The sequence below is a fragment of the Silurus aristotelis genome (genome assembly GCF_946808225.1).
Source record: "Silurus aristotelis genome assembly, chromosome: 23".
In the NCBI taxonomy this organism is placed as follows: Eukaryota; Metazoa; Chordata; class Actinopteri; order Siluriformes; family Siluridae; genus Silurus; species Silurus aristotelis.
In genome coordinates this window covers 3,829,118-3,856,965 of record NC_139596.1, presented here as the reverse complement: position 1 = coordinate 3,856,965, position 27,848 = coordinate 3,829,118, and the positions used below count along the sequence as shown (strand labels likewise).

The following is a 27,848-nucleotide window of genomic DNA, read 5'->3' as shown; positions in this document are numbered from 1 at the left end:
GAGAGCGCCGCATCCTAACCACTAGACCATCAGGGAACCTGTAGCTGGCATGCCATTAAACTACAAAAAAACAACAACAACAAGAACAAATAAAACACACTATTCGCAAAATGTTTGTATACTTTTTGTTGAGAAAACTGAGCAACTGTATAAACAGCCCTTGTAAGCCGAATGTACATGTTTTTAAAAGTAAACCTTTTTTTTCTCAAGGCGAATATTATTATCAGTGGTATAAAAATCTGCAAGCAATTTGACCTTAGTATGTATTTCATGTGCTTTTCTAGAATCTTGGAGATAAACCCAAGGTTTGATTTTGTCCTATAGTTAGATATCTGACAGGGATCAAGGTCAGTTTTGTTTAAATGAGGGTTTTTTTTTACTCCTAATTTGTATGATTTAGGTATATAATCAGTGATAAGGGAAGAACTGATCCCTATTAGAAGTTGCTTTCTTGAAAACAAAAAAAACCCCAAATCTCTTGTTATGACTTGAGCTGAATTAGAAAAAGCTGTACAACAAGTACAAGCTAACACAATATACAGGAAATTCACACCCTCCATTAGGCCAGGTTTCTGTTTCAATCATTTCAGCCTTATTTATTTTTAATAAGCGATATAATTAAATAATTCCAGTAAAACTAGTTTGTGCAGTAAGTCCTGATCGACCCTGGGTAGCTCCTGGGAGTCTGACAAATTAAAGCTGTTATTAGTGATATTAAGGGAGGAGTCAAGTCCTCCTCTGTTCCTGCTTGATCACCATCACCGCACATCTCAACAACGTTTTGCTGTGATAAATAGACATTCGATGCCACCCAGATGAGGACGTGGTTCCCTCTTGAATCTGGTTCCTTTCAAGGTTTCTACCACATGCCGTCTCGGGGAGTTTTTCCTTTACCACAGTCGCCACCGGCTCGCTCATCATGGACAAACGTATACATAAGAATCATATTAATTCTTCATCTTTATCTGTGTAAAGCTGCTTTGAGACAATGTTCATTGTTAAAATCTCTATACAAATAAAAATGAATTGAATTGAAGTCACGTCAAGTAGCTTTTATTTATATATAGGAATTTTATATATATATATATATATATATATATATATATATATATATATATATATATATATATATATATATATATATATATATATATATGCATGTGCTTTGTAAAACATGATTTGGTCCGATCCATCAAATCCAATTAATCCACCAAATCCATCCAAAATCGAGCAAATCAATTAAATTCGTCTTATCCATCCAAACGAATCAAATCCATTAAATCCAAATTCAAAACTGATCCAAATCCATCCGAAATCTGACCAAATCCAAAATCTATCAAGTGCATCAAATCAGAAAACTTGACAAGAGGGTGGAAAACAATTCACAAATCGGGATATTAGTTACCACACACACACACACACACACACACACACACACACACACACACACACCTATGATGGTCCAATTGTGTAAACAAACAAACAAACACACACACACACACACACACACACACACACACACACACACACACACACACACACACACACACACACCTATGATGGTCCAATTGTGTAAACACACACACACACCACACACACACACACACACACACACACCTATAATTGTGTAAAAACTCACACACCTAAAAAATCACACACACACCTATGGTGGTCCTATTGTGTAAAAACACACACACACGCACCTATGATGGTCCTATTGTGTGAACACACACACACACACACACACACACACACACACACACACTCCCACCCCCTATGATGGTCATTTTCCTGAGCATGTCGGATTGTGACTCTTATTCTGAAATGCAGACACACCGGATGTTTCCGGATGTTCTCACTTTCAGGGGCTTGTGACGGCATCCGCTTCTCGTCTTGTCTTATGTTTTTGTGATCAGCTGCTATGAGCGACTTTTATATTAAACCAGGTAAAATATATTTTAGGTTGATTGTACTCGAAGCGGGAAAACGCCTTGTAGAAGTGTATATTAAAGCAATGCGGTTCTTATTCGCTGTGATCAGGTGTTTATAAACTAGCAGTCCACGTAGCGTGTTTTTTCCCTTTCTGAGAAACACGCTGTGATTGGGTTATGGTGTTCCCGCCCCTGGGTTCTGATTGGCTGCTGTTCGGTGTTGGGCTCTAAGATTGGCTGTTGGTCCAAAGTACATGTTGCCTGAAGGCGGAAGTGGTTCCATTCAGGAGGAAAAAAGTGCACAGGGTTTAATAAAGTAATAATTGATTAGTTGTATTTGTTTTTTATTTTTGTGATGGTTGTGTAGGGAACCAGGAGAGAGGATGGAATGACCCTCCGCAGTTTTCATACGGCTTGCAGACCAACACCACCGGGGGGCAGAAGCGGAATCTTCTCAACAAGAGAGTTCCTCCACCTCAACTCTCAGCTCAGAGTCAGTCACAGTCAGCACACTCATCACATTGATCACAGTCAGCAAACTTATCATATTTATCACATTCATCACAGCCCATTCATCCCATATATCACAGTTATCACACTCATCACATTGATCACAACTCATTAATCCCATATATCAGTTATCACATTTATCACACTCACCACACTCATCACAGCCTATTCATCCCATATATCACATTCATCCCATATACCAGTTATCACATTGATCACAACTCATTAATCCCATATACCAGTTATCACATTTATCACACTCACCACACTCATCACAGCCTATTCATCCCATATATCACATTCATCCCATATACCAGTTATCACATTGATCACAACTCATTAATCCCATATACCAGTTATCACATTTATCACACTCACCACACTCATCACAGCCTATTCATCCCATATATCACATTCATCCCATATACCAGTTATCACATTGATCACAACTCATTAATCCCATATACCAGTTATCACATTTATCACACTCACCACACTCATCACAGCCTACTAATCCCATATATCACATTCATCCCATATACCAGTTATCACATTGATCACAACTCATTAATCCCATATACCAGTTATCACATTTATCACACTCACCACACTCATCACAGCCTATTCATCCCATATATCACATTCATCCCATATACCAGTTATCACATTGATCACAACTCATTAATCCCATATACCAGTTATCACATTTATCACACTCACCACACTCATCACAGCCTATTCATCCCATATATCACATTCATCCCATATACCAGTAATCACATTGATCACAACTCATTAATCCCATATACCAGTTATCACATTTATCACACTCACCACACTCATCACAGCCTATTCATCCCATATATCACATTCATCCCATATACCAGTTATCACATTGATCACAACTCATTAATCCCATATACCAGTTATCACATTTATCACACTCACCACACTCATCACAGCCTATTCATCCCATATATCACATTCATCCCATATACCAGTTATCACATTGATCACAACTCATTAATCCCATATACCAGTTATCACATTTATCACACTCACCACACTCATCACAGCCTATTCATCCCATATATCACATTCATCCCATATACCAGTTATCACATTGATCACAACTCATTAATCCCATATACCAGTTATCACATTTATCACACTCACCACACTCATCACAGCCTATTCATCCCATATATCACATTCATCCCATATACCAGTTATCACATTGATCACAACTCATTAATCCCATATACCAGTTATCACATTTATCACACTCACCACACTCATCACAGCCTATTCATCCCATATATCACATTCATCCCATATACCAGTTATCACATTGATCACAACTCATTAATCCCATATACCAGTTATCACATTGATCACACTCACCACACTCATCACAGCCTATTCATCCCATATATCACATTCATCCCATATACCAGTTATCACATTGATCACAACTCATTAATCCCATATACCAGTTATCACATTTATCACACTCACCACACTCATCACAGCCTATTCATCCCATATATCACATTCATCCCATATACCAGTTATCACATTGATCACAACTCATTAATCCCATATACCAGTTATCACATTTATCACACTCACCACACTCATCACAGCCTATTCATCCCATATATCACATTCATCCCATATACCAGTTATCACATTGATCACAACTCATTAATCCCATATACCAGTTATCACATTTATCACACTCACCACACTCATCACAGCCTATTCATCCCATATATCACATTCATCCCATATACCAGTTATCACATTGATCACAATTTATTAATCCCATATACCAGTTATCACATTTATCACACTCACCACACTCATCACAGCCTATTCATCCCATATATCACATTCATCCCATATACCAGTTATCACATTGATCACAACTCATTAATCCCATATACCAGTTATCACATTTATCACACTCACCACACTCATCACAGCCTATTCATCCCATATATCACATTCATCCCATATACCAGTTATCACATTGATCACAACTCATTAATCCCATATACCAGTTATCACATTTATCACACTCACCACACTCATCACAGCCTATTCATCCCATATATCAAATTCATCCCATAAACCAGTTATCACATTGATCACAACTCATTAATCCCATATACCAGTTATCACATTTATCACACTCACCACACTCATCACAGCCTATTCATCCCATATATCACATTCATCCCATATACCAGTTATCACATTGATCACAACTCATTAATCCCATATACCAGTTATCACATTTATCACACTCACCACACTCATCACAGCCTATTCATCCCATATATCACATTCATCCCATATACCAGTTATCACATTGATCACAACTCATTAATCCCATATACCAGTTATCACATTTATCACACTCACCACACTCATCACAGCCTATTCATCCCATATATCACATTCATCCCATATATCACATTTTTTTTTACATTCATCCATTATATCACATTTATCACACTCATCCCATAAATAATTTATTACACCCATCACATTTATCACACTCATCACATATATCATTTATTACACCCTTCACATTTATCACACTCATTCCATATATCACATTTATCACACTCATCACACTCCATTCATCCCATATATCACATTCATCACAGTCCATTCATCCCATATATCACATTCATCACAGTCCATTCATCCCATATATCACATTTGTCACATTTTTTGGCCCAAATTCGCCCATGTCAACTGACTCAAATCCTTATGCTTGCCCATTTTTCCTTTTTCTAACATCCATTTTTGAGGACAAAATGTTGCTGCCTAAAATATCCCACTTACTATCCCCTTCATTAACATGGACATCACATTCATCACATTCCCATCTTATTTAACCTCAACACATTCCCTCATCTTTCTTTCTTTCTTTCTTTCTTTCTTTCTTTCTTTCTTTCTTTCTTTCTTTCTTTCTTTCTTTCTTTCTTTCTTTCTTTCTTTGTCTTTAAGTCTTTCTTTCTATCATCCTTTTTCATACTTTTTCACTCCCTCTGTCCTTACTTCTGTACAACCAACCTCCTTCTTTTCTTTCTTTTTCATTTCCTTCCCATTCTTCCTTCCCTCTTTCATTCCCATTTACTTCCATGTTTCCTTCCTTTCTTTATCACCTTTCAGCTTTCTTTCTTTCCTGCTGATGTACTTACTAGCCCTAATCTAACACACAGCGATTCCCTTTATTCAATGCTTATTGCTTATCCTGATTGGTAAACTCTTCCAGTACAGTAGATCAGGTCCCGACTTTTGTTTCCAGGTCCCGACTCGGCGATACCTTCCTCTCCGGCCTCTAATTCAATTCCTCCGAGTCATTCAGCGCCTCCTCCTGTGGCCGGATTCACTCCACCTCCTAAGGGTCACGTTTCTTCATGCGGTGTAGAGGACTCGCCTTCAAAGGCCCACCCTGACTCGACTGTACAACCGGAGAACGAACCCAACCTTAGCGACGTTCAAGAACCACTTGCCTGGTCACTGAATGCGTGTCGGCAAACTGTAAAGGTAACCGCGGAAAAATAAAAACGAGCCACGTAGCAACGTTAAACCAAACAAAGAGGATGGTAAACATGAGCATTGCACAGTTATGGCATTTGGCAGACGCCAGATTTATCTCAGTTATACGGCTGAGCAATTGAAGGTTCATGGTTTTGCTCAAAGGCCCAGCAGTGGCATTGTGGTGGTGCTGGGATATGAACCCATGACCTTCCGATCAGAAGTCTAACATCTTATTCACTAAACTACCACGTCCCTATTTTATCTCTTATCAATATTTAACATTTTGGCATGTAAAAAAAATTAAAAAAGTCAAAATGACTGGAATTAAAGCAGAGATGTTAAAGCAGTGGTTACCAAACTTGGGGGTACGCATGGTGATGTAGGGGGTGCAAATGCACCATTAAATTAGTTATACTGCATATTTATACAATCGTACTTCCCAAAAAGTTGGTACAATGTGCAAGAAGTAAATAAAAACAGAATCTGACGATTTGCAAATCGCATAAATACAACAACAAAACCCTCATAAACGTTTCAACTAAAAATTGATACCATTTGAAGGGGAAAAAAAAGGTCTTTTTGAATTTTATGGCTGCAACAGGTCTCAAGGTTGGCACAGGGCCACGTTTACCACGGTGTAGCGCCACGTCTTCTGTCCGTATACAGGATACTAGATTTGAGCTGCTCAGCAGTTCTGGGTGTCCTTTGTTGTGTGTTTCATGTCATGATTTTACAATATAGTCAAATTCTAAATGTCCTTATCCCCCCCCCCCCCCTTTTTTTTTCAGTGTCCCAATTTTTTCCGAATTAGGGTACGTCACATTTAACCTGAGCATTGATTTCTCCCAAGCACAATATATAAAGTGTGTATAAATAGTGGGTTCTCTTTGGTGTATAAACAGCAAAACGGTAGTGCAGTAGAAGGTCAAATCCATGACATCCTCATCTGGGTTGCACCGAGTGTCCATTTATAGCAGATATACGATGTTGCTGGGTACAGTGATGATGATCAGAGGCAAAAAGTAGTCCTGAGTCAGTGTAGCAGTCTGTTGACATTAACTACAGTCCAAAACTATTTTCAAAGCTCCCATTCGTACAGAATTAGAAACGTGTTTATTAGATGTACAGCGCATGTAGGACGGTTTGGACACAAGGTGAGGGAGGCGAGATTAAAATGGTTTGGACATGTGCAGAGGAGGAACATGGGTTGTGGACACCTGACCATAAGATTGGTATGTGATTATTCAGAACATCCTATTCCACATTTAGTCCCCATTTCCTGTTAGAAAAAACTCCACTCTTCTGGTAAGATGGTCTAGATTCCGGAGTGTGTTTTTGGAGATCTGTAAGATTTCATCCAGCCACAAGGGTGTTAGTAAAGTCAGGTCCTGATGTGGGTGAGGTGAAGAGGCCTGGGGTGCGATCTGGGGAAAAATTAATCCCAAAGTTCAATAGGGTTCAAAGCTCTATCGCAGACTATTCAAGAACTTCCTCCCCAACCCCATGTAAAGTGTGTCTGTTGTAATTTCACTGCAGTTCTGTTTCTTTTTCTTCTGTGTTTTCCTTTTTTCGGGGGGTGTTTATAAAAAAAAAACCAACTCATGGATCTGGCTTTGTGTGCAGCGGCATTGTCATGCTGGAACAGGTTTGGGTCTTGTAGTTCTAGTGAGAAGAAAAATTTCTAGAGCCAAAGATGTCATGTACAACTGTGTGCCTCCAAGTTAGCGGTTGCGGTTGCTCATGTATGTTATACTCTTTTTATATTTCCTGCTCCTGAATACTACAGTACAATATTTCTGGATCTTTCTGATTTTTAAAGAGTGAAACTCAAGCCGTATGAAATTCAGCAGCGTTTTATGCAATCGTGTTACAGAAGCAGGTGTGCGATGACGTCGAGAGGCGACTGAAGATTTTTGAAGAGATGTGGAGAAGTGGGAAACTCTCTGTGCCGGTTAAATGTCGGATGCACGGACTTTCCCAAGGTGAGTTGTGCCTTAAAGAAAAAAAATAAATAAATAATAAAAAAAAAAAAATAAAAAAAAAAAATATATATATATATATATATATATACACATATACCATTTTTTTCTATCCAACGAACCAATATTTTACCTTTCGTGCGTAAATTTTTATAATTACACCATTCAGTAGAATCAATTCATCTGTATGGAGTGTATCAAATTGAATAGAATTAAATATCAAGTTAAGTGTTATAATTAAGTCCCTTTAAGTTTGTCCCTAATGAGCAAGGCCACTCCCTGAGATGATATGAGGAAGAAACCTTGAGAGGAACCAGGCTCAAAATTAACCATCCCATGTATTTTGCCATATATTTATATATATATATATATATATATATATATATAATCAGTATATAATCCTAGTGTACGTTCTTGACAGCTTCTGCACATTTATACTGCCTGTAGCCTTTATATTTAGTTACTTTTCACATAGATAGCTGTTCACAATGCATCTATCCATCCATCCACAAATCTATCTGTTCATACGTCGCTCCAACCATCTATTCGTCTCTCCAGAAATCTATTCATCCACACTCATATCCATCCACCCTTCCAATAAATTCACCCACTCACACACCTACTAATACACACATTTACCTGTCAGCCCACTCACCTTGCCATCCGTCCACCCATCCACCCTTCTATTCAATACATTCACTTATCCACCCACTTACTCACTAACTCATCTGTTCACTGACCCATCCGTCCACCCATCCACCCTTCTATTCAATACATTCACTTATCCACCCACTTACTCACTAACTCATCTGTTCACTGACCCATCCGTCCACCCATCCACCCTTCTATTCAATACATTCACTTATCCACCCACTTACTCACTAACTCATCTGTTCACTGACCCATCCATCCACCCATCCATCCACCCATCCATCCACCCATCCACCCATCCATCCACCCATCCACCCATCCATCCACCCATCCACCATTCCACATAATCCACATATAGTTTCATCATGGAGGTGATCACTGATGGACATTTCAAACCAAAACTCTTCATGGCAGTCGCATTGTAACAATGTAGCCAACTGTTTTTATTCATTACAGTCCAAATCCATTCTCATGAAAAAAAGGGTAAACCAACATCAAAACCAGAAAGCTTTCTAAAGGAAAAAAGAATGTAGTATTGAAGAATAGAAAAATTAGCTCGGAGATCTTTATATATATATATATATATATATATATATATATATATGTGTGTGTGTGTGTGTGTGTGTGTGTGTGTGTGTGTGTTTTTTTTTTTAAGAGCTAAGCAATAAGAATTGGGACAAAGCGGACGAGATTCACCGAGCCCTGATGGTCGACTACGTTAACGAAGTGAGCCAGTGGATGGTGGGCGTTAAACGTCTTATTGCAGAAACTCGCAACCTGAGTCCAGAGCTGCTGCACACGGAGGCGACGGCTGAAGGGGAAGCCGCCGCCGATCTCACGCAATGAGGCGGTGGTTTTTCCGAGCCGTTCGCATTATAGGACACTACTGGTTAAACACTTTAATTCGTTTTCTTTCCCAGAGCTGCTTTTGGTTACGGGAGGGAGAACTTGTGTAAATGCTGCAACACTGCAGAGCTCTCAATACTGTAATAATAGTGTTTGATCTTTTTTTTTTTGCTTTTTTTTATATTAGTGATTAGCGATATATTAGTGAAAAAAAAAAGGACTGAATTAGGGTATCAAATGTGAAGGTTGTTATCATGGATTTTTACAGATATAGCATTATTATGTAAGTCCAAGCAACCTTTTTGCAATACGGCATTACAAAACAAACGATGAGAAGTTTACCTTTATTTCTATGCAACCATTTCTTTCAACGTTTTCCTTTTTTTTTTCTTAAATGTAATTTTATGTTACGTTCCCTAACCTGAGCGTTGGGGCGGCACGACTGTTCCTTCAGCATATTCAATCCTTTAATCAACTCGCTGGTTATGTAATAAAAAGAATTCGAAATTGATGTGTAAAATCCTATTTGTTTCTAAACCGATGAGCTGACCTGGAAAAAACTGTATACGAGACACTCGAGACATACGAAGAGAAACAAGACTTCCACTTGAGCAACTCGCCTATCGCAATTGTGTAAGAAGAAAATTCATTATCGTTTTATAACCAAGTCTCTTTTGTTGAAGGTATCAGAAGGCCACTAATCTTCCGAAGCCATGATAATCTCATGTATCTCACAGTAATCTCATGTATTTTCAATATACTGTCCATGTGGAGGTTTCTAGTTGATGAGAACTCCATCCAAAAGGAATGGATCTCAAGAATATACAGTTCATAAGGAAAGTATTTACATTACTTCACCTTTTCCATTATTTTCCCCAAAATTCTACAAATACCTCATAATGACAACGTGAAAGAGCCTTCGCTTAATACTTTGTTGAAGCTCCTTTGGCACCAATTACAGCCTTAAGTCTTTTTGAGTACGATGCTACAAGCTTGGCACACCGCAGTTTCAACCCCCATTCTTCTTTGCAGAACCTCCATTAGTTTGGATGCACAGCCATTTATAGATCTCTCCAGAGATGTTCAATCAGGTTTAAGTCTGGACTCTGGCTGGGCCACTCAAGGACATTCACAGAGTCGTCTAATATGCACTCCTTTGTTATCTTGGCTGTGTGCTTAGGGTCGTTGACCAGTTGGAAGACGAACCATCGCCCCAGTCAGAGGTCCAGAGTGCTCTGCAGAAGGTTTTCATCAAGGATGTCTCTGTACATTGCTGCATTCATCTTTCCCTCAATCCTGACCAGTCTCCCAGTTCCTACTGCTGAAAAAGTCAAGTCAAGTTTATTTGTATAGCGCTTTTCACAACAGACATTGTCTAAAAGCAGCTTTACACAAATCAACAGTTAAGGTGAATGGTGTGAATTTGTCCCTGATGAGCAGCCGTGGAGACTGTGGCAAGGAAAAACTCCCTTAGATGTTATGAGGAAGAAACCTTGAGAGGAACCGGACTCAAAAGGGGAACCCATCCTCATTTGGGTGACATCAAGAGTTTGATCATAAATCTTTCAACAATACAGAACACTGGAGAGAGAGAACTAACATGAGTACTGGAGTATAAGATTATAAGTGATGTTCTTTCTGCAGTCTTATACAGTCTATATGGTTAGTAGCTCCTAGTTTTATAAGCTCAGCATTTGTGATCATCACAGATCCAGCATCAGCTTCTCCATGCCAAAACCTTTAAACACTCCAGGAGGTCCAATGTCAAAACTCCACACATGTAGCGGGATCCAAATGGCACTGGTACGTCTCTAGATGGTTCGGGATGTTTGCAAGTTCGGCATCTACTTCTTCAAAGGTCCGTAATCATCACGAGGTGGGAGGTAACTGGAGCTGGCCAAACCTCAGGGTGTCTCGGGATGGGGAGAGAAAGAGAAGCAGTGGAGAGGAATTAGCGTAGCTGCTGTTCATGATATTATTAGCACAAGTTGATAATGTGCATGTGATCAGATGTTCTGGAGCACAAGGTTATGATATGTGATGTGTGTTATGTGTAGGCTTTGCTAAAAAGATATGTTTTTAATCTACACTTAAACTGGGTGAGTGTGTCTGAGCCCCGAACACTGTCAGGAAGACTATTCCAGAGTTTAGGAGCTAAATGTGAAAATGCTCTACCACCTTTAGTGGACTTTGCTATTTTAGGAACTACTAGAAGCCCAGAGTTTTGAGATATCAGGGAGCGTGACGGATTGTAGCGTGTTAAAAGACTGGATAGATACATAGGAGCCAAACCATTTAGTGCTTTATAAGTGAGAAGTAATAGTTTGTAGTCTATTCGAAACTTAACCGGAAGCCAATGTAGGGACGATAGGATTGGGGTTATGTGATCATATTTTCTTGACCTTGTGAGAACTCTGGCTGCTGCATTCTGGACTAACTGAAGCTTGTTTATTAATGATGCAGGACATCCACCTAGTAATGCATTACAGTAGTCTATTCTGGAGGTCATAAATGCATGGACGAGCTTCTCTGCATCGGATATAGACAATATATATATATATATATATATATATATATATATATATATATATATATATATATATATATATATATATATATATAAAGAAACATCTTAACTTAGAAATATTTCTAAGGTAAAAGAAGGCTGTTTTTGTAACTTGGTTGATATGATATTTGAAAGACAATTTGCTGTCTAAAATAACTCCCAGGTCTTTTACCGTTGAACTAGTGGTTACAGAACATCCGTCTAAATGCAGGTTGAGATGCTAGTTTTTGGGCCGATGAGCAAAATCTCAGTCTTATCAGAATTTAAAAGTAGAAAGTTATGGGTCATCCAAGCTCTTATTTCCCTAACACACTCAGTTATGCGAGCTAATTGAGCTATATCGCCTGGTTTAGATGAGATATATAGCTGAGTATCATCAGCATAACAATGGAAGCTAATTCCATGCCTTCTAATACTATTTCCTACCGGAAGCATGTATATTGTGAAGAGCAGGGGTCCTAGAACTGAACCTTGCGGCCCGCCATAATTTACTTGCATTGGATATCTCTTTATTTAAATCTACGAAATGGTAACGATCGGACAGGTAGGATTTAAACCAGCTAAATGCCTGTCCCTGAATGCCGATGTAATTTTGTAAGCGATCTACGAGGAGATCATGGTCTATAGTGTCGAATGCAGCACTAAGATCTAATAGAACCAACAGCGAGATGAAGCCTTGGTCTGAAGCTAAAAACAGGTCATTAGTGATTTTAACTAGAGCAGTTTCTGTGCTATGATGGGGCTTAAAACCTGACTGAAATTCTTTAAAGATATTGTTCTCTTGCAGGTAAGAACATAACTGGGCAGCGACAATCTTTTCTAAAATCTTAGGCATAAATGGGAGATTTGAAATTGGTCTGTAATTCGATAGCGTGTTTGGATCCAGATTAGGTTTTTTAATGAGGGGCTTAATAACTGCTAACTTGAGGGATTTAGGGACATGTCCTAATGATAGTGAAGAGTTAATAATATTCAGAAGAAACATCCCCACAGCATGATGCTGCCACCACCATGCTTCACTGTAGGGATTGTATTGGCCAGGTGATGAACGGTGCCTGGTTTCCTCCAGACATGACGCGTGGCATTCAGGCCAAAGAGTTCAATCTTGCATGGCATGAAAGTCCTTCAGGTGCCTTCTGGCAAACTGTAGGCGGGCTGTTATGTGCCATTTACTGAGGAGTGGCTTCCATCTGGCCACTCTACCATACAGGCCTGATTGGTGGAGTGCTGCAGAGATGATTGTTCTTCCTGGGATGGTTCCTCTCTCTCCAAAAAGAAATGCTGGAGCTCTTTTAGAGTGACCATCGGGTTATTGGTCATCTCCCTGACTAAGGCCCATCGCTCTCAATTGCTCAGTTTGGCCGGGCGGCTCCGCTCTAGAAAGAGTTCTGCATTTATGGTTCAGGGTGAGTATCAGTCCTGCGTTCATCATGCTTTTAGTGCGCTCTCTACCCACACCAGAAGAGAATGGGTGGAAGTAAGAACGATTATACATTCAAATGATTTAATTTTGTATGTTATGCTACATATATGCTTATATGACATAAAATACTATTGGTTCATCAATATTTTTTTTGCGATAACTCTACCACTGAGCGCTATTTCTATAGTTGTACACTTATTTTTTGAAGAAGAAAAAAAGTGTAATAAATAATATGGATCATTAGAATCCTTTTAAAGCACTGAATTTTAAATTTGAAGGTCGTGAGAAGGTAAAATTCCAGCCACACCAAGTAATGGAGAGTGTGTTAGGGAAGTAAAGAAAAGAGTGCAGGCAGGGTGGAGTGGGTGGAGAAGACTAATAGCAGGAGTGATTTGTGATAGAAGGGTCTCTGCGAGAGTGAAAGGGAAATTTTATAGGATTGTGGTGAGACCTGAGATGATGTATGGTTTAGAGACAGTGGCATTGAGTAGAAGACAGGAAGCAGAGCTAAAGATGTTGAGGTTTTTATTGGGAGTGATGACGATGGACAAGATTAGAAATGAGTTTATTAGAGGGACAGCGCATGTAGGACGTTTTGGTGACAAGGTGAGGGAGGCGAGATTAAGATGGTTTGGACATGTGCAGAGGAAGGACATGAGTTATATTGGTAGGAGAGGAGGATGGAGCCACCAGGAAGGAGGAAAAGAGGAAGACCAAGGAGGAGGTTCATGGATGTGGTGAGGGAAGACATGCAGGTAGTTAGTGTGAAAGAGGCAGATGTAGAGGACGGGGGTATGGAGACAAATGATCCGCTGTGGCGACCCCTATTTGGGAGCAGCCGAAAGAAGAAGAAAAGATGATGTTTTTTTTATTGCCAATAATTCATGGCAGGGTGGTATGGAGAAGAATTATCCGCTGTGGCGACCCCTAATAGGAGCAGCCGAAAGAAGATGATGTTTTCTTTACTGCCAATAATACATGCCAATAATTTGACTCTTCTGAAACAGATTAACATCTTTTTCCCGACCACAGGACATGTCTTCCGACATGTTTGTTTAAGAAATGAGAAGCTACTCACTGCATCAGTTAGGGTTCAATAACTTGTTGCCAGCTAAAACATAATCACCCATGCAGTAATTATTTAATTATCTTACTTATTTTCTTTGTTAAATCCAGGTGGTTTAGACATACATATACAATGTCTGTTTTTACACTTTCTTTTATAGTTTTTGAGACACATGCATGTTGCCTTTCTTTCATATCCAGCACAAAGTGTGCAGGAGTGTTTTCTATCATGCAATTGCCTGCCAAGTCACCGCACCTAATTCCTATTAAACTGCGTATCACAGATGGGGATGAACTGGTTCACAAGGTCTGAAAAACAATCACCAACCAGTGAAGAACACGTCTTGCAGGTTCGACAAGAAACATTGCAAATTTTCAAGCTGAATGTTTGGGGATAAACGAACTGCCTGAAGGCAGAGTGTGTGTAAAGCAGTTGTTTCAAATAAAAGTTCAATAAAACATCTGTACACTTTTTTTTTTTTATACTGTTAAATGACCTAGTTTGTGGAATCATACAGTACATGTGTCCCTGAAAAACTATAAATGACTGAATACAGTGGGGCAAAAAAGTATTTAGTCAGCCATCAAAAGTTCTCCCACTTAAAAAGATGAAAGAGGCCTGTAATTTTCATCATAGGTACACTTCAACTATAAGAGACAAAATGAGAAAAAAATCCAGAAAATCACATTGTCTGATTTTTAAAGAATTTATTTGCAAATTATGGTGGAAAATAAGTATTTGGTCACCTGGTTACCTGTATTATTGGCACCTGTTTGAGCTCGTAATATTATATTTTATTTCATAAAAAAGACACCTGTCCACAACCTTAAACAGCCAGACTCCAAACTCCACTATGGCCAAGACCAAAGAGCTGTCAAAGCACACCAGAAACAAATTTGTAGACCTGCACCAGGCTTGAAAGACTGAATCTGCAATAGGTAAGCAGCTTGGTGTGAAGAAATCAACTGTGAGAGCAATTATTAGAAAATGAAAGACATACAAGACCACTGATAATCTTCCAAAGATGTGGAAACATCATGCTTTGGGGCTGTTTTTCTGCAAAGGGACCAGGATGATCCGTGGAAAGGAAAGAATGAATGGGGCCATGTATATTGCCCAGGGACAGCCCCAAAACATTACTGCTCTAGAGGAGATCTGCATGGAGGAATGGGCCAAACTACCAGCAACAGTGTGTAAAAAAGCTTGTGGAGACTTACAGAAAATGTTTGATCTCTGTCATTGCCAACAAAGGGTATATAACAAAGTATTGGGATGAACTTTTGTTATTGACCAAATACTTATTTTCCACCATAATTTGCAAATAAAATCTTTAAAAATTAGACAGTGTGATTTTCTGCACAATTGGTGGTTGACTAAATACTTTTTTGCCCCTCTTTATATGTAAATGACTATATATTTGTCTATGTATGATTTCTGATTTATCTTTAAAAGCATTTTCTAAATCAAACTGAATTGTAATTACAGGAGTTTTTCCAGGGAGAAAAAAAAAAAAAATCTTTACAATTTTCAAGATTCATGCTTCTTCATAAGTTATACTGGTAAGACATTTTAAAAGCAACAACTTGTTAAATAGATCCAAGCAGCTTAGACAGTAAATTTTTTTCATTTTATGCAAATGACTTGGGTTGTTCCCTTTAAAGCAATCACGTAGCAGTGGCATTTATAATTGCCGTGCACATCATTCCACACAGCTCAGTCAGGAGGACCAGGGTTCACCTTTTCTACAGCTAACTATAAGGCAGGTAATAAACCAAATACTTCAGTGTTCTTTAATCAAGCATACAATAAACAAAGCCACAGAGGCATTTAAATGGATGTTAAAATATCTTGAATTCATTTTTACTCAGATTGTACAGAATGGAAACGAAGAAGGTTTTGTATTTCGCTCCAGGACCAGCAAAACTCGCACAACAGGTAGGTTTCACTCTATGTAGGATTATTTCACATGATTGGGGGAGTTTCGAACTTTGAAACTTGCTGCTGGGATATAAATCCAATTCCAAGCTTGGCATGAAACGAAGTAAAAACATGGAATGTAATTTTTGGCATACATGTGAGAAATACTTTTACAGAAAATGTGCCATAATTGTTACAAGATAACTTAAAGGTAATCGATACTATTACTAAAAATGGATATATGCAGTATAACAAACAAATCTACTACTTGTTCTTCCACTGGGGTGTATACAGAGCCTTCCAAAAGCATGATGAATGAAGGACTGAAGTTATACAATATAGATATAGTTACATTTATATATTTTCATGCCACACTGATATATTGTTACTATCTTTTGATATTTAAGAAGATTTTACCACTAGTGGGGCTGAATAGTTCAACCTTTGAGAATTTTATTCTATTCTATTCTATTGTACAATTCCCATTGTCCTAAAGCAGCATCACAAAAATATATACCACTACTACGACTGCCACAAATTCATACCTATACGTTCATCCCTTATGAGCGAGCTAGTAGAAAAAACTTCTTGAGATGGTATGAGGAAAAGACTTTGGGGCAGAAACTGATTTAAAAAGGAACCCATCATCATCTGAAATTTGATTTGATCTGGGTGGCACTGAATCTATTCATTACAGGGTGGATCTAAAAAAGAGAGTACACACCCTTTTGAACTGAAATAAAAGCATGAATTAAGAAGAACATGACCTTATATGTGATCTTTCAAGGAACAAAAAAGAAATATTGAATAATTAGGAACATTTTAAATAACAATAGATAAAACCTACAACATCCTGATTGCACCAGTCTGAACACCCCACCCGAACAATACTCAGTGCCAATCCTTTTTATATTTATAACAGCATCAAGTCTTTGTAAATAAGTCTCTATTGACAAAAGTATTTGATACTGGCTTTTCCAGCTATACGTGATTCTTTCCCAAACTGCTACCACTAACTTGGAGGCACTTTTGATAGGGTGAAATTTCCCTTCTGTTGAACCCGGAGGCCTAAACCTGTTCCAGCATGACAATCCCCATGAAAACAAAGCCAGTTCCACGGAAATATGGTTTAGAAATTCAAATTAAAATGTTATTTATTTTACTGTATTTACATACAGAGTACGACATGCAGTGACATTAACTAAACAGTATAAACAATAGAAATATATGAAACTATATGTATTTATATATGAAGGAGTATAGTGGTTATTGACAGAGTACAAATTAAAGTGATTTAGTATAATTGTCCTTAAAGTGTCCATGTGCAGTGTGGTGTGATATAAAGTGACACTGTGCTGTGCAAGTCCAGACTTAAGGTGTCATAGTGCAAAAATGAGAATGCAGAAATGAGTGAAGATGGAAAGAGAGGTCCAGCACTAGATCCTGGGTGTTTCCTGGTTTAGACAACAAATGGCCTGCGGGAAGAAGCTCCTCCTCATTCTCTCTGTGTTTGCTTTCAAGGCGCGGAAGCGCTTCCCTGAACGCAACAGAGAAAAGAGTCCATTGTCGGGATGGCTGAGGTCCTTCACAATCTTTCTGGCTCTGGTCCGGCTCCGCGTGCTGTAGATGTCCTGCAGGTTAGGGAGTGGATGGTACGTTCAGCCGAACATGGGTTGGCTGCTATAGAGCTCTGAAATCAAACATATACCATCCACACCTTCCACATACCATCCACACCTTACCTGATATTATGCACACCCTTGTGACTGAATGAAATCTCACAAATCTCCATAAGCACAGTCTACGAACTTTCCCAGAAGAGTGGAGGATATTATATTGAATAGGGACCAAATGTGGAATAGGAAGTTCAAAAAGCACTTACCATGCTTATATTCAGATGCTTACAATCTTTTGTATAGTGTATATCGGCATGGCCAATGGCGAAAAAAAATTTAGATTTTAGATCGTATGTTTCTTTGTATGAATGGTTTATGTATTGCATGTTGCACTCTAGGTGTGAATGTAAGTATGTGTGGTTCAAGTCTCTTGTGCAAAGGCTGTTGGATAACCGTCCACATGCCTCAAAAAAATGTGGAGATTGACTATAATGCTGCAAGAAGCTATTTACCAAATGTGGTCTTAAGTATGCAATTATTTAATTGGTCTTGTCTTCTGCATAGTGCAGGCTGTGAGAATCTCCCATTTACCTCATAGTTGTGTCAGTTATCAATCCAGCCTGTCAGTATAAATTGCAGTGGTGTAAACCAGTGGTCCCCAACCCCCGGGCCGCGGACTGGCCCCGGTCCAGGGGTCAATTGGTACCGGACCGCACAAAAAGAATACATAACTTACATTTTTATTTATTATCTGATTCTGAATGATGTTTTATTTTGGAAAATTACCGGATTCTCTCACTCTTGATGCATGTCAAGATCTAACTCGAGTCATATTGTCACATTGGTGACTTTGAACTTGTAATGGACTTCTTCTTCTTTCGGCTGCTCCCATCCGTCTCCATACTCCATCCTCTACATCTGACTCTTTCAACCCAACTACCTGCATGTTTCCCCCTTACCACATCCATAAACCTCCTCCTTGGTCTTCCTCTTTTCCTCCTTCCTGGCCGCTCCATCCTCAGCATTCTCCTACTGATATATACGTTTATTATATAAGAGTTATCTATAAATTTACTCATATATGATTTTCAGGTACATGTTACACCTCTTGAATATTATATAGTTTCATCAAGAAATATCTTTATACAGGAGGCAGTTAATGAAAATGATTTTCGCTTTTCCTTAGGTTTTGATGCAAGCCCAGAAGGAACTGCTGGATTACAATGGTGTTGGGATTAGTGTCCTTGGTAGGTAGTGTTTTTGTTTCCTGGTTCATGAAAAATGATATTGCTTATATATATATATATATATATATATATATATATATATATATATATATATATATATATATATATATATATATATATATATATATATATATATTGATACAGGTGCATCTAATATATATACACAGTGAGGAAAATAAGTATTTGATCACCCTGCTATTTTGCAAGTTCTCCCACTTAGAAATCATGGAGGGGTCTGAAATTGTCATCGTAGGTGCATGTCCACTGTGAGAGACATAATCTAAAAAAAAAAATCCAGAAATCACAATGTATGATTTTTAAACTATTTATTTGTATGATACAGCTGCAAATAAGTATTTGAACACCTGAGAAAGTCAATGTTAATATTTGGTACAGGAGCCTTTGTTTGCAATTACAGAGGTCAAACATTTCCTGTAGTTTTTCACCAGGTTTGCACACACTGCAGGAGGGATTTTGGCCCACTCCTCCACACAGATCTTCTCTAGATCAGTCAGGTTTCTGGCCTGTCACTGAGAAACACGGAGTTTGAGCTCCCTCCAAAGATTCTCTATTGGGTTTAGGTCTGGAGACTGTCTCGGCCATGCCAGAACCTTGATATGCTTCTTACAGAGCCACTCCTTGGTTATCCTGGCTGTGTGCTTCGGGTCATTGTCATGTTGGAAGACCCAGCCTCGACCCATCTTCAATGCTCTAAATAAGGGAAGGAGGTTGTTCCCCAAAATCTCGCAATACATGGCCCCGGTCATCCTCTCCTTAATACAGTGCAGTCGCCCTGTCCCATGTGCAGAAAAACACCCCCAAAGCATGATGCTACCACCCCCATGCTTCACAGTAGGGATGGTGTTCTTGGGATGGTACTCATCATTCTTCTTCCTCCAAACACGTTTAGTGGAATTATGACCCAAAAGTTCTATTTTGGTCTTATCTGACCACATGACTTTCTCCCATGACTCATCTGGATCATCCAAATGGTCATTGGCAAACTTAAGACGTGCCTGGACATGTGCTGGTTTAAGCAGGGGAACCCTCCGTGCCATGCATGATTTCAAACTATGACGCCTTAGTGTATTACCAACAGTAACCTTGGAAACGGTGGTCCCAGCTCTTTTTTGGTCATTGACCAGCTCCTCCCGTGTAGTTCTGGGCTGATTTTTCACCTTCCTTAGGATCATTGAGACCCCACGAGGTGAGATCTTGCATGGAGCCCCAGTCCGAGGAAGATTGACAGTCATGTTTAGCTTCTTCCATTTTCTAATGATTGCTCCAACAGTGGACCTTTTTTCACCAAGCTGCTTGGCAATTTCCCCGTAGCCCTTTCCAGCCTTGTGGAGGTGTACAATTTTGTCTCTAGTGTCTTTGGACAGCTCTTTGGTCTTGGCCATGTTAGTATTTGGATTCTTACTGATTGTATGTGGTGGACAGGTGTCTTTATGCAGCTAACGACCTCAAACAGGTGCATCTAATTTAGGTTAATAAATGTAGTGGAGGTGGACATTTTAAAGGCAGACTAACAGGTCTTTGAGGGTCAGAATTCTAGCTGATAGACAGGTGTTAAAATACTTATTTGCTGCTGTATCATGCAAATAAATAGTTTAAAAATCATATATTGTGATTTCCGGATTTTTTTTTTTAGATTATGTCTCTCACAGTGGACATGCACCTACGATGACAATTTCAGACCCCTCCATGATTTCTAAGTGGGAGAACTTGCAAAATAGCAGGGTGTATATATACAGTGATCAGGCATAACATTATGACCACATGCCTAATATTGTGTTGGTCCTCTTTAGCTGCTAAAACAGTCCTGACCCATCGATCATTAACAGCATTAACTTCTTAAGCTTTTGAGCTACAGGAGCTCGTCTGTTGGATCAGACCACACGGACCAGACTTCACTCCCCAAGTGCATTAATAATCATTGGCCGCCCATGACCCTGTCGCCAGGTCACCATTTCCTTCCTTGGACCACTTTTGATAGATACTGACCACTGCAGACAGGGAACATCCCACAAGAGCTGCAGTTTTGGAGGTGCTCATTGTCATGTTGGAAGACCCAGCCTCGACCCATCTTCAATGCTCTAAATAAGGGAAGGAGGTTGTTTGTATTTATTGTATTTATATTATTTGTATGATACAGCTGCAAATAAGTATTTGAACACCTGAGAAAGTCAATGTTAATATTTGGTACAGGAGCCTTTGTTTGCAATTACAGAGGTCAAACGTTTCCTGTAGTTTTTCACCAGGTTTGCACACACTGCAGGAGGGATTTTGGCCCACTCCTCCACACAGATCTTCTCTAGATCAGTCAGGTTTCTGGCCTGTCACTGAGAAACACGGAGTTTGAGCTCCCTCCAAAGATTCTCTATTGGGTTTAGGTCTGGAGACTGTCTCGGCCATGCCAGAACCTTGATATGCTTCTTACAGAGCCACTCCTTGGTTATCCTGGCTGTGTGCTTCGGGTCATTGTCATGTTGGAAGACCCAGCCTCGACCCATCTTCAATGCTCTAAATAAGGGAAGGAGGTTGTTCCCCAAAATCTCGCAATACATGGCCCCGGTCATTCTCTCCTTAATACAGTGCAGTCGCCCTGTCCCATGTGCAGAAAAACACCCCCAAAGCATGATGCTACCACCCCCATGCTTCACAGTAGGGATGGTGTTCTTGGGATGGTATTCATCATTCTTCTTCCTCCAAACACGTTTAGTGGAATTATGACCCAAAAGTTCTATTTTGGTCTCATCTGACCACATGACTTTCTCCCATGACTCATCTGGATCATCCAAATGGTCATTGGCAAACTTAAGACTAGCCGCCACAATTTGTCGCTCAAATCCTTCCGCTTGCGCATTTTTCCTGCTTCTAACACATCAACTTTGAGGACAAAATGTTTACTTGCTGCCTAATAAATAAATCCACCCACGAACAAGCAGCAGGACGAAAAGATAATGAAAAGTTCTTTACTTCAGTGTTTTTTACTTCACCACTCGTAATGTTATAATGCCATCATTTTTGTTCTACCCAGAAATGAGCCACAGATCACCAGATTTCTTGAAGATAATCAAGTCAACTGAAACTCTACTTCGTCAAATCATGTAAGTCCTTAAACTTTAAGAAGTGTCCATTAAGTACCTGTGAAATTATCCACATATGCCACAAATAAAGATATTTAACTTTAACATGCACAAATTCTTGAAAGTCAGCGTATTGACTGATTGCTGAATTGGGTTTTGTTGCATTTAGAGCTGATTTACTGACTTGTTAAAACTTTCCTATACCAGACATGTGTTTTATTTTATTTAACTGGGAAATATTTTGAAAGCATTAAGAGTAAATGCTGATTGCAGAGTAACAATAAACGAGTTCTAACACCCACAATATTCTTGAACTGTTTTCAGGAATATTCCTGAAAACTACAAGGTTTTGTTTTTACAAGGCGGTGGTATGGGCCAGTTCAGTGCCATTCCTCTTAATCTGCTCGATCTGAAGAAAGACAGATGTGCGGATTATATTGTAACAGGGAGCTGGTCTGCAGCAGCTGCCAAAGAGGCTGAGAATTACGGCAAAGTGAATGTGGTGAATCCACAACTGGACGGATACACTGGTAAACAACAGTACCTAGAGCATGTCCTGCACTATCCAATAAGGTTTACTGGAAAATTTAGGTGTCGCTCTCAGCTTTCATCATTGTCAAAATAAAAGAATGCTTTTGCATCATGCTAGGCATCCCGGACAGCAGCAGTTGGTCACTGAACCCTTCAGCATCCTACGTTTACTTCTGCTGGAACGAAACTATCCACGGCATTGAGTTCGACTTCATTCCTGACACCAAGGATGTGATTCTCATCAGCGATATGTCCTCAAATTTCTTATCGAAACCTGTTGACGTATCGAAGGTGGGAGATGATTTGACACTGTTTCGATTTGAAATGTTGCCAGGTTGGTTTTGTCTTCTAAAATTGTATTTGTTTTGTCTTGTTCCAAGTTTGGGCTCATATTTGCAGGTGCACATAAGAATGCAGGGTGTGCAGGAGTCACTATTGTGATTGTCCGCGAGGATCTGTTGGGAAAAGCTTTGAAGGTGTGCCCTTCGATATTAAATTACCAAGTGCAAGCGGAACACAGTTCCCTATACAACACCCCACCTACGTTCAGGTAAAACCATCCCGCATTGCTTTGGGACTCCAGCCACATTTTACAAGCTTAACATTTCTCAATGGACCACATTTCTTTAGATTTCTTTAGATTTCTCAAAGCAACCACATCAGAACAATGATTCCTTGTCTACAGTGTTCCCAGGATACAGGCTTTAGTTCAAGGCTTAAATCTTCTGCTCTATTCCAAGCAGTTATTGTTGACAAAGATACAGTAGAGAAGGTAGACCCCAATACCCAGTAGACCCTCTGCTCATCATATATGTATTTCTTAATTCTGAAAAACTTTGTCTGAAGTTTGATTCATGACAAGGTCAAGATGTGGAAGCTTTCAAGTTTTTTTTTTCATGGAAAAGCAGATTTTGAGATGAATATATCACCTGATGGCAAGCAGTATAAGAATAGTGTTGGATCGTTGACTTTTATACATGCCCTTATATTAAAAAATAATGGCCAGCATTGTTTGTTTCCTGCTGGCAGCATTTAACTCAAAATATTGCCGCTTATTAATTATACCCAAACAGATTTACTGTCCTCTGAAAATAACTTAACATACACCCATTATGGTCTAAATAACTAGTGAGTACACCCTAAGTGAACATGTCAAAACTGTGTCCGAAGTGTGAATATTTTGTGAGCACTATTGTTATCTAGCACTGCTTTAATCCTCCTGGTCATGGAATTCACCAGAGCTGCACAGGTTGTTGCTGAGATCCTCTTCCACTCCTCCATAATCTCATCACAGAACCGCTGCATGTTTGACACATGCCGCTTTTTCCACCTTTCGCTTGAGGATGCCTAACAGGTGATCAATAGGGTTTAGGTCTAAAGACATACTTGGCCACTCCATCACCTTCACCTTCAGCTTCCTCGTCAAGGCAGTTGTCATCTTGGCGGTGTGTTTGGGATCGTTATTATATAGAAAAAATGACGTTTGGCCCAGTTTCTGAAGGGAGGGCATCATGTTCTCAATGTCAGAGTTCATGTTGGAATCCATGTTTCCATCAATGAACCGCAGCTCCCCAGGTACCAGCAGCATTTATGCAGCCCCAGACCATGATGCTACCACCACCATGCTTGACTGCAGGCAAGACACAATTTTCTTGGTCCTCCTCATCAGGGTGTCACCACACATGCTGGACACCATCTAAGCCAAACAAGTTTATCTTAGTCTCATCAGAGCACAGGTTCATGTAATTCATGCTCCTGGACAGAACGTCTTCAGCAAACTGTTTGCAGTCTTTCTTGTTAGCAGCTTCCGAAGAGGCTTCCTTATGGGACGACAGCCTGCAAACCGACTTGTTGCAGTGTGCGACATATGGTCTGAACACTGACAAGTAGACCTTCCGCTTCTGCAACATCTAAAGCAATGCTGCAGCACTCATGAGTCTGTTTTTTCGTATGGTCCTGTCATGAACATGATAATCAGGATGTGTGGCTTTGCATGGTCACATGACATACAGCTGTTTTTATATATATATATATATATATATATATATATATATATATATATATATATATATATATATATATATATATATAAGTTGCTACTTGTCCTTCTTTTCCCTTATTTAGGATCTTCTTTTATGTTTCTTTTACAGCATCTACATTACAAACCTGGTTCTGGAGTGGATGAAGAATAATGGGGGTATAGATGGCATGGATAAACTGAGTACGCAGAAATCTGCTTTGATTTACAACATCATCGACAACTCCAATGGATTTTACACGTGAGTAAAACATCATCAAAAAGGGTATTGTGTTTTTCACGTATCATCAATTATATACAATTGTTAAAAAGTAAAACATATAAACCAGGTCCGCCAGTGAACTGGCTTAATACTGCCATGTGTAAATTCTTGGAGATCTTTTTTCTTTTATATGGAGCATTCAAAAAATATAATTTTTGAAATTCATGTAAATAGTATCTAATTTCTATGGCGTCTAAAATACTCAAGCATTCTGATAAAAAGAGAGATCGCATGGCTACTGCATTTCTTTCCACAGATCCTCTGTTGATATACAGTGCCGGAGTCGCATGAACATTCCGTTCCATATCGGAAGCAGCACAGGAGACGAAGTCCTGGAGAAACGCTTTCTGGAAGGTGCTTCCAAACTCAGAATGAATTCATTAGAAGGACACAGGTATTATACCACATCCTCTAATGTAATGTAATGTATATTTTACAGTATTTAAAGTTTTTAATTATTAGAATAGATTTAATTGGGGGAAATTATGGGTAAAACTAGTAATCGACTACTTTGTACTAACAATTAATATTTGTTTTATATAAAATGCTGACACGATTGATATAGTATAGTATTAAGTTATAGATATATGTCTATGCCTTGGTATTGCTCCAATTTCTTGGATTTCCATTTATATTTCCCACCTGGCCCAGTTTGACTGTTCATAGTACTTGTTTGAGCTGTTTCTGTTCTCTGATCAAGAGTTTCACCTACGCTTTTGGATTTGTTGGCCATGGATTTATAAAAGACTGGTTTACTTGCATTTGTATCATTGGTCAGGGATTTTGGAGGATCAGAGTCACGTGTTAACCAATTATTCCAAGCAGGTGCTAATAATCATCAATTATATATATGACGGCTGAAACATGGTCATTAACTGAAACAGAAACATCTATGTAGGAGCTTCAGACAGGGTGAGAAACAGCAAAACTTTCCCACTATTATAAGGTTGTGGAAGACAGTTTTATGTCACAGGTCACAGCAACAAGATACTGCATCAGGCAAAGATTTCTTAATTCTGCAGCAGGACAATGACCCCAAACATTACATCCAATGGCATTAAGAAGTATCTTCAGTGTAGAGGAGAACAATGAGTCCTGGAAATGATTGTTTGGCCCCACAGAGTCCTGACCTCAACATCTGTAATTAAATGAAGAGACAAAAGGATTTGAGGCAGCCTGCATCCTCAAAAAAATTAGTTTATTTCTTAAAGATGTCTGGAATTACCTATCTGCCGAGTTCCTTCAAAAACTGTGAAGGTCCACTGGCTCATAATATGCTTTTGTGCAATACAGGATAGTCACTGCTGAGTTAGAATATCAATCTTTTTCCAATAATCCTTCAAATCGAGTCATAAATCCCTGACACGCCTTTTAATTGTGTTTGCCTTCTGTTTCTGACAGATTTGTTGGTGGATTACGAGTTTCTCTCTACAACGCCGTGAGTCTGGAAGATACTCAAGCTCTTGCTGCCTACATGAAAGACTTTCTGAAGCAGCATTCTTCTAAAAATGTGCATCAATAAACTACATGGGAATCCTAAGAGTCCTTTTTACAAAATTTTCCAAAACATCAGGCATAATTTTTTTCCTTATAATTGTTTTTTCTGTGGGGTTTTTTTGTTCAATTTTCATGTGCAAATTGTATAGATTGCATATTTGAATTGGATTTTGGAAATGAAATCGACTTGCAAAATGTATTTACCGGGTGCAAACTATTTATTCTTTTCATAAATCTTTAATGTGCATTATAGGGAAAACATGTAGGAGGTGATATCAAAATTCTTCAAGACTAGCTCTGTTTACAAGAAAGTATTATCTACGTTCACACACTATCACCTCCAAAATAGTCCCTGGAGGACACTCATTTGTGAGGAGAGCTCAGAGTGCACACATGGTCAGAATAGCAGATCTGTTGGTCGGTGCTCCCTGTGACTGTGCGTGCAGCCATGTGCTGCCATCTGTTGGTGTGTTACAAAACTAGTCTCAAAACCTTTTGATATCACCTCGTTGGATGTTACACGACATGTCGAACGACAGGAGCCAAACATCCCTTTCAAATATTAAAAAATTTGGAACAGGCATGAGGTTGAGTAAAAGTCATGACCAATCTATTCTTTGAAATTTTTTTAGAGTGCAATCTGGTGGCAACCTGGTGGCAGCATGGTCAAATATGGTATTTGTTTTACAGTAAATAGTTTGGTATGTTTTCCTGGTAGTTGTCCATGGTGCTAAGATATTTTTGCTTCTCCAAATTTCCAAAGAGCTCTGTCAGGATTAAGGTTTTAGAATACATTTCTTATCTGCCACTGCACCTTCATGTTTGCTCTGATGGTGCATTAATATATAATATATTAATTAAAATATATTACATTAATATGGATAGAATAATTAGGTCCCTTACGAGGGAAATATCAAGGTCCGTGACGTCGGAGTGACGTGGGGCCGCCTTCCCGTGGGCTCACCACCTGCAGGAGGGACCGTAAGGGACGGTGCTGTGAGGATTGGGCAGCAGTCGAAGGCGGGGGCCTGCTTAGACTGCTGCCCCCGCGACCCGAATTACGGATAAGCGGGAGAAAATTAATAAATGAATGGATATATTAAATCCAGGGCAAC

At 39.1% G+C, this 27,848-nt stretch overlaps 2 protein-coding genes across 3 annotated transcripts; both read left to right on the top strand.

Annotated features, from left to right (window-relative positions):
* Positions 1-1,790: 1,790 nt before the first annotated feature.
* sra1 (steroid receptor RNA activator 1) lies at positions 1,791-9,868 on the top strand. The gene is made up of 5 exons (XM_083526450.1): positions 1,791-1,946; positions 2,299-2,424; positions 5,767-6,008; positions 7,876-7,984; positions 9,288-9,868. Exons 1-5 carry the CDS (start codon positions 1,922-1,924, stop codon positions 9,476-9,478), a joined length of 693 nt encoding a protein of 230 aa, XP_083382576.1. The 5' UTR covers positions 1,791-1,921; the 3' UTR covers positions 9,479-9,868.
* Positions 9,869-16,208: 6,340 nt separating this feature from the next.
* On the top strand, positions 16,209-26,776 carry LOC310717965 (phosphoserine aminotransferase-like). Of its 2 annotated transcripts, XM_083526418.1 has the most exons (10): positions 16,209-16,296; positions 16,402-16,468; positions 19,253-19,313; positions 22,357-22,426; positions 22,730-22,935; positions 23,055-23,227; positions 23,317-23,486; positions 25,087-25,215; positions 25,493-25,630; positions 26,638-26,776. In XM_083526418.1, the coding sequence occupies exons 2-10, from the start codon at positions 16,412-16,414 to the stop codon at positions 26,756-26,758; spliced, it is 1,125 nt and encodes a 374-aa protein (XP_083382544.1). In that variant the 5' UTR covers positions 16,209-16,296; positions 16,402-16,411; the 3' UTR covers positions 26,759-26,776. The 2 variants fall into 2 exon arrangements, with proteins under 2 accessions (XP_083382544.1, XP_083382545.1); XM_083526419.1 differs by lacking the exons at positions 16,209-16,296; positions 16,402-16,468; positions 19,253-19,313 and adding an exon at positions 21,130-21,377 and having other exon boundaries at positions 22,139-22,426.
* Positions 26,777-27,848: the final 1,072 nt, after the last annotated feature.

Bases quoted from the DNA above. Each gene is read 5' to 3' on its own strand.
- sra1 (XM_083526450.1), top strand. From the start codon at position 1,922: ATGAGCGACTTTTATATTAAACCAG. The intron at 2,425-5,766 runs GTCAGTCACAGT...TTTTGTTTCCAG, and splicing joins ACCTCAACTCTCAGCTCAGA to GTCCCGACTCGGCGATACCT. The intron at 7,985-9,287 runs GTGAGTTGTGCC...TTTTTTTTTAAG, and splicing joins GATGCACGGACTTTCCCAAG to AGCTAAGCAATAAGAATTGG.
- LOC310717965 (XM_083526418.1), top strand. From the start codon at position 16,412: ATGGAAACGAAGAAGGTTTTGTATTTCGCTCCAGGACCAGCAAAACTC. The intron at 22,936-23,054 runs GTAAACAACAGT...GCATCATGCTAG, and splicing joins ACAACTGGACGGATACACTG to GCATCCCGGACAGCAGCAGT. The intron at 25,216-25,492 runs GTGAGTAAAACA...TTCTTTCCACAG, and splicing joins AACTCCAATGGATTTTACAC to ATCCTCTGTTGATATACAGT.